This window comes from Curcuma longa, unplaced genomic scaffold (genome assembly GCF_044706935.1).
Source record: "Curcuma longa cultivar G26 ecotype Majalengka, Jawa Barat unplaced genomic scaffold, ITB_CL_G26_1.1 utg509_np1212_2302976_RagTag, whole genome shotgun sequence".
NCBI lineage: Eukaryota > Viridiplantae > Streptophyta > Magnoliopsida > Zingiberales > Zingiberaceae > Curcuma > Curcuma longa.
The window spans coordinates 1,460,131-1,466,116 of NW_027435603.1; the positions used below are offsets into that span (position 1 = coordinate 1,460,131).

At 36.0% G+C, this 5,986-nt stretch overlaps 1 protein-coding gene across 1 annotated transcript; it reads right to left on the reverse strand.

Moving 5' to 3' along the window:
• Positions 1-615: 615 nt before the first annotated feature.
• Positions 616-4,791, reverse strand: LOC141820665 (uncharacterized). Its single transcript, XM_074708023.1, has 2 exons — positions 3,427-4,791; positions 616-901 (listed from the first exon to the last, which is right to left on the reverse strand). The coding sequence occupies exon 1, from the start codon at positions 4,529-4,531 to the stop codon at positions 3,437-3,439; it is 1,095 nt and encodes a 364-aa protein (XP_074564124.1). The 5' UTR covers positions 4,532-4,791; the 3' UTR covers positions 616-901; positions 3,427-3,436.
• Positions 4,792-5,986: the final 1,195 nt, after the last annotated feature.

The following is a 5,986-nucleotide window of genomic DNA, read 5'->3' on the forward strand; positions in this document are numbered from 1 at the left end:
GCAGTTATGTTTCGATCTAAGCCGCGGCTTCTTTTGGATGAATTACTTCAATTTTATAAGTTTAGAAAGCAGCCTCAAATGGGGAGCCGTTTCACAAACTATAGTTAAATAAACAATAGTGGTCTAAGGATGATTATCTGGTTTTTTTTATTGATCAGAAGAAATTATTTTAAAAAATAAAAAATTATTTTTATCAAAAGAAATTATTTATAATTTATCCTCTCTTATCTTAATGATCATTGTATTATATTTAGTATTACTAATTCAGATAATATAGGTTCTATTTTTACTCTATTATGTTTTTTTTTTACTTTAAATGTTTTTCATTAAAATTCAAATTTTATCTATTAAAATAATATTATATGTAAAAAAATATATACTATGATAACTTTCATTCCTGATTAACATAAAAAAATAAAAATTTATAATTGATAACTCAATCTTCATAGAAAATAACGTTTCGATTAATTCATCAGAGATTCCCTTGTCATTACATCTAAATAATAATAAGATAAGAATATGGTGCTGCGGTAGAACCTTGTCATTAACTGAGATTTATCATTTTTTAAAATAATAATACGACAAAGTAAATATACCACTTTGGATGAGGTGAAGTTATAGGGAATTTCCAGTGAAGCCCCCTTCTAAAATTAGTTTCTGTCTTGTATATTTAGCTTGATAGTTGTAATAGAAGATTTACAAAGCATGCCAAAAACCAATATATCTAAATTACTGTTGTAATCTGTTTCGTTAAAAGCGAGTGATTACCTTCTTCGGCACAACCTAAATAGCTTGTCATGTCATGGACAACTGAGGCCGGCAAACGTCCATTTTCTCCAAGGATGCATCTCAAACATGAACCAATCTATGTCGAGAAATGAGAGTTCATGTGCCAACCACCCTGCATTAAGGTACCAGACAAGATTTTTAGTAGAGAAGAAAACAGACTTTTAAAGAAGATACACTGTTTTAAACCAGACAATGAAATGAGAGTTCATGGCTCTAAATATACACTGTTTTACTCTTGAAAGAGCCACAGGTTTGTTTATCCTCCGTACTGTACATTATTGCTTTACAAAGAAGAGTTTGCATTAACTTTGAGAAACTCAACACTAGGACTCATAGTGGAACCCTTCTATTCATCAGAAATATTTCAGTTAGTGGTTGCAACTTTCACCAAAGCATTCCTTCTCCAGTTAATTTCTTTCATTTTTTCCATCAAAATACTCTCAGTGGGCAATGACATCCTGACTCCTAAAATTAGGAACTCTACAACCAATAGACGTTTTACTACTTTAAAAGCCAATAATGCGAAACAAGTGCGATCCTTTTGATATCCTTTTTGGAAACCATATATAATTATTTATAAAATAATTATAAAAACATCAAGTGATTGTTGCAAGAGGTTGTCAAACATAATTAAAAAGATCTTACATAAGCATAACCACTATTTATTATGGAAATTCAAATACTCAATAACCTCTATTACATGAGGTTACTCACATCCCCCTATAGTTGCCACATTGTTTTAGAATGATACCTGAGACTTCCTAATTTGTCTTAAGAAAAAATAAACAAATGTTACACCTCCGTATATACTTAGCCACATATCACATTTGTCTTTACTTGTAACTGAAATTGTTATCTATGCTTAGAAGATTATTTATCCAAAATGTTTGTGCTTTTAAAGAAGATACACTCAATACCTGCCCTCTATACTAAACTAAAATCAACAAGTGTGTCCTTGCTAAGTACGTAACAAGAGAAATTAAAACTTTTATTTGTTGGTTCGCTATGCACTCCATCCCCCTCTAGTGATCTCATCTTCCACATCACACTATTAGTATCATTGCAAGAATTTTATCCTCCATTAAGCTCTATGCAATATGTTTTAGTAGTAAAACTAAAATTAATCAAATCAAGATAGGATTTAGATTCATACTTATAGATTGAGACAACTAGGCTTAGAATCAACATTGGTGTTTTATCTAATCAATAAATAAAAATATCCTATAATCTACATTGTTCTACAAAGTAGCCTAGACAATTGCTTGGGCAATTTTGAAAAGTGATCATATCGCATACTTAATATGTGGTCCCCTTCGCGTGAATGCTTATAAAAATCTATAGAAGCCACTTAATTATCTTAGGCAAGTTCAAGGGCTCAAGTGAAAATAACAAATGGGCACAAGTGACGCTGATAAAATTTTTCACATATTTCTCCTTTTCTACAATTGCTAAGTGTAAAATTTTATGTTTATTTAAAACTTATTTAATTGGATATACATAATAGATTGTAATATTATGTACATCTGTTTTTCACTATTATATGTTTTCTTACAATATATGATGACAAATTATATATCTTGAATTCACTTACTTTACTTGTGATTAATATACTTTGTTATAATATATCCATCAGGCTAATTTTTATTTGTTCTATCAAGTTGATTTATTAGTTCAACTGAAGTTATTCGGAAAATACTAGATGAAGGTGTTGATCTAATTTCATATTTTATAATGGAAATATAATTAACAAAATTAGATAAAACAAAATACCTTAGTTAAAATAAATGCAATTGATGCTAAAAGAACTATTTTACTTTTTTTTCAAAAAGGTATTTCAATGTTAATTATACTTTGAGAATCATCATGATAAGTGTAAACCAAACCTATGGAATTATTTCAATTAACATTAATACAAAAAACAAGTATTTTTTAAATAATTACTGCATCTGCTCTCATATAATGTATATACATAATGTAGTGACTCAACCATAAGTTTTTTAAAACTTTTAAAAGGGAGATTGATAAAAGATACAATTAGCAAAATAAAGGTTATCAATGTTTAAAATATCATTTTGGCTCTCAACCAGAATTGACACAATTCCAAGTGCATCATTCAGATCAATTTTAAACTTTTAGTTGCCTTCCACTTAGTTTATTTACTTATAAAAATCAAATGCATAAAAATTAGATAGCTAATTGAATTACAATTTACTATATAGTATCCCAACATTCGACACGCTTTAACATTTGTCAAAAGATGATGAGATTAATTCAGATTAGTTTTGCACCTTTAATCCCCTTAAGCATTATGTTGTCATAGGTTGCTTGGTTTCAAGTTGTCACCCATGCCGATAAAAAACCAAGTTATGACTTTATCTTTCACATTAACCACTATGTACTTACTATCAGCTAGATTAAAATAAGACTAATTCGAACAACATAATGTCAAAAGAAAATCTAAGCTAGTAGTAGAAGAGTAATCTTTTTCAAATATATTATCTTGAAACAAGAGAACCAAAACATAGCCAAAGGCAAAGTGAGTTGTTATCTATGCATAGAATATAACTGAAGATACTGCTCAATTATGTGAAAGAAGCAATGGAATTAATTCAAAAATGTTAGCTTTCTTGTACTAACCTTTTGTTGCTCAGATAAAGGGATCGCTTTCCTCTTCTTCGCTATTGAAGAACAACTGGTCATTGCTTTTCGGTGATCCAATGATTTGAAATCCCTCAAATCCATTTCCCTCTTCAAAACCACCATCTTCTACCACCTCCTCTGAGAAAGCTGAGGTTCCAAGAGTACCTAATCTGGAATCCCCAATGATAACCTCATCGACTATCAAGTCCAAATCAGGCAATTCATCCTCATAGAAACTCGATGAAGAAAATGATCCTTGATCATTGTCGCTGAAATCGACATAATCATCCATTTCCGAGAAGGTTGTGTTCCATCCTGACTGCAATAGTTCTTCCCCGACCTCCCCATTCTCCACCCGTAGCCAAGGGACCCAAATATCAGCCTGGCATCCCAGAGCTTTCCGTCCATCCCCAACCACCACCGTCCTCAGATCAGCCTCCCTCGCCCTCCTGACCATATCGGAAAAATCCGAGTCGTCGGACACCAGAAACAACCAATCAATCCCACGCGACATCGAGTGTTGCATCTGCCTTTTGAGCGCCCAGTCCGCGGCCTGGGGCTTGTCCTGGACTGTCTTAACGAAGACACCAGCCCGCCGCAGCTCCGAAGCAAGGCCGTATCCAGTCTTGGGGGCGAGCAGAGACCGGGCAGCCTCCTCGTACTTGTGGTTCCCAGCGATGAACCTCTCCCGGTATCTCTGCCGTTTCTTCCCCTTGAGGGAGCGCATGCGGTCGAGCTTCTTCTGGCGTTCGCGTTGGTGGAGCTGGCGGAAGTGCTTCTTGAGGTCGAGGTTCGTTCGACACTTGCGGCCGCAGACGCCGCAGGTGTAGGGCTCGGCGGGCTCGACCAGGCCTTTACGCTCGAGGACGTCAAGGCGGCGGCGCTCACGGCGCTGGTCGAGGACCCACTGGGGGAGGTGGTCAAAGGCGTGGCGGTTGGCGTAGGCAGAAACCTCGAGAACGCGGCCGAAGAGCTCGGCGGCTCGGCGGAGGGCGAGGGCGGCCTCGTAAGGGGGACCGCGGGGCGGCTTGTTGTCGAGATCCCACAGAACAACCACGGTCTGCCGGCGGGAGGACCAGACGCCGTCCCGGCCTCGGATCATGTCCACCTGCGCCGAGGCGGCACTGTAGTCGGGTGGATTAGAAGCGCAGGAGACGAGACAGTGTCGTCGGTGAGAGCGGGGGCGGAAGGGGAAGGGGCGGCGAGAGAGGGGGAGGTGGAGTGAGGAGGAGGAGGACGAGGAGAGATAGTCGTCGTAAGGGAGGATGGAGGCGGTGGGAAGTGAGCGGCGGTGGCCGGACGAAGCATATTCCTCTTTTATTCGAATATTCCGGTAACCGTAACGCGATAGGGCAGGAGGCAGGCAGGCCCTCGATTTCTTTCTTCCATTCTTTTTCGATTCCCATTTATTTATATATTTATTTATTTGAGAAAACAACCTCATCCTTCCAAAATTTTCTGTTTGTACCCATTTTCAGCATTTCTCTAAAATGCTGGTTTAAAAAGTTAAAATTAATGTGAGGATTGCAACTAGAGAGAGTTTAACGTTTCCTATTTTTGTTTATGTTTTGTCTAATGAAGTTTTATATTTATTTTTATTGTATTTTAGTTATAAATCTATTGCACGACATTTATTTCGTCTAGAGATTTTGGGATTTAGAAAAGAATAATGAAGGCTTTTTTTCAAAATTAATTTTGATATAAGCCTTTCTATGGTATATGGGTTTAAGAGTCCTAGGATTGGGTAATGAAATCCTGATGTAAACGATGGATCAAGAAGCAAAAAAGATGAAGACATACTGTGGAGATAACATTGAGGGGCGTCTGAGATGAACGTGAAGACCTAGACAATGAGAAAGTTAAACACCTTCTATGGAATACCCTTTCAATATGAGAAATAAATAGAATCGGAGCCTACTTATGTGCCAAAGGTCTTTGGTACAAGTTGGCGAACCTAAACGACCGAACTACGAGAACTAATTTCGATAAACGCGATGATCTCTTACGCTAGCTCCTAAATACAAAGAATTAATAAATGGGTTAGCCAATATAAGTAGGAATGACATGAAGAGGATTCTAAGTCCAATGCTTTAATTGGCAAGAACAAGGATACATGAGAGATCAATGTGCAAAAATGAAGAAGGAAAAAGAAAAGAAAAAAAAATGAAAGAGAAAAAACTTAAAAAGAAAGCTTGGAAAGCATTTCTTCAAGAAATAGAACTAAATCATAATGACAAAATGGGATTTTGTATACGTCATTCAATTATAAAGGTATCTAATTTATATCGACCAATTTTAAAATAGACAATTTGACTTCACATTTCAACCATTAAATAAATCTAAAAAATGAAATGACTCTTGAGAATAAGTAATTTTCCTCTTAGTGAAGATCACTAGGATAGTTATAATTGACGATTAAGTCAATTGAAGAGTGTCTTTAAATTAATTCATAGTTGAGTCAACCAGTCGACTTAAAAGCTGCTAGGAAGTGGAAGACTTTGTTCTGAAGTCTGTGAATACCGAATAAATACACAGTCCATACACTACCAACACAATA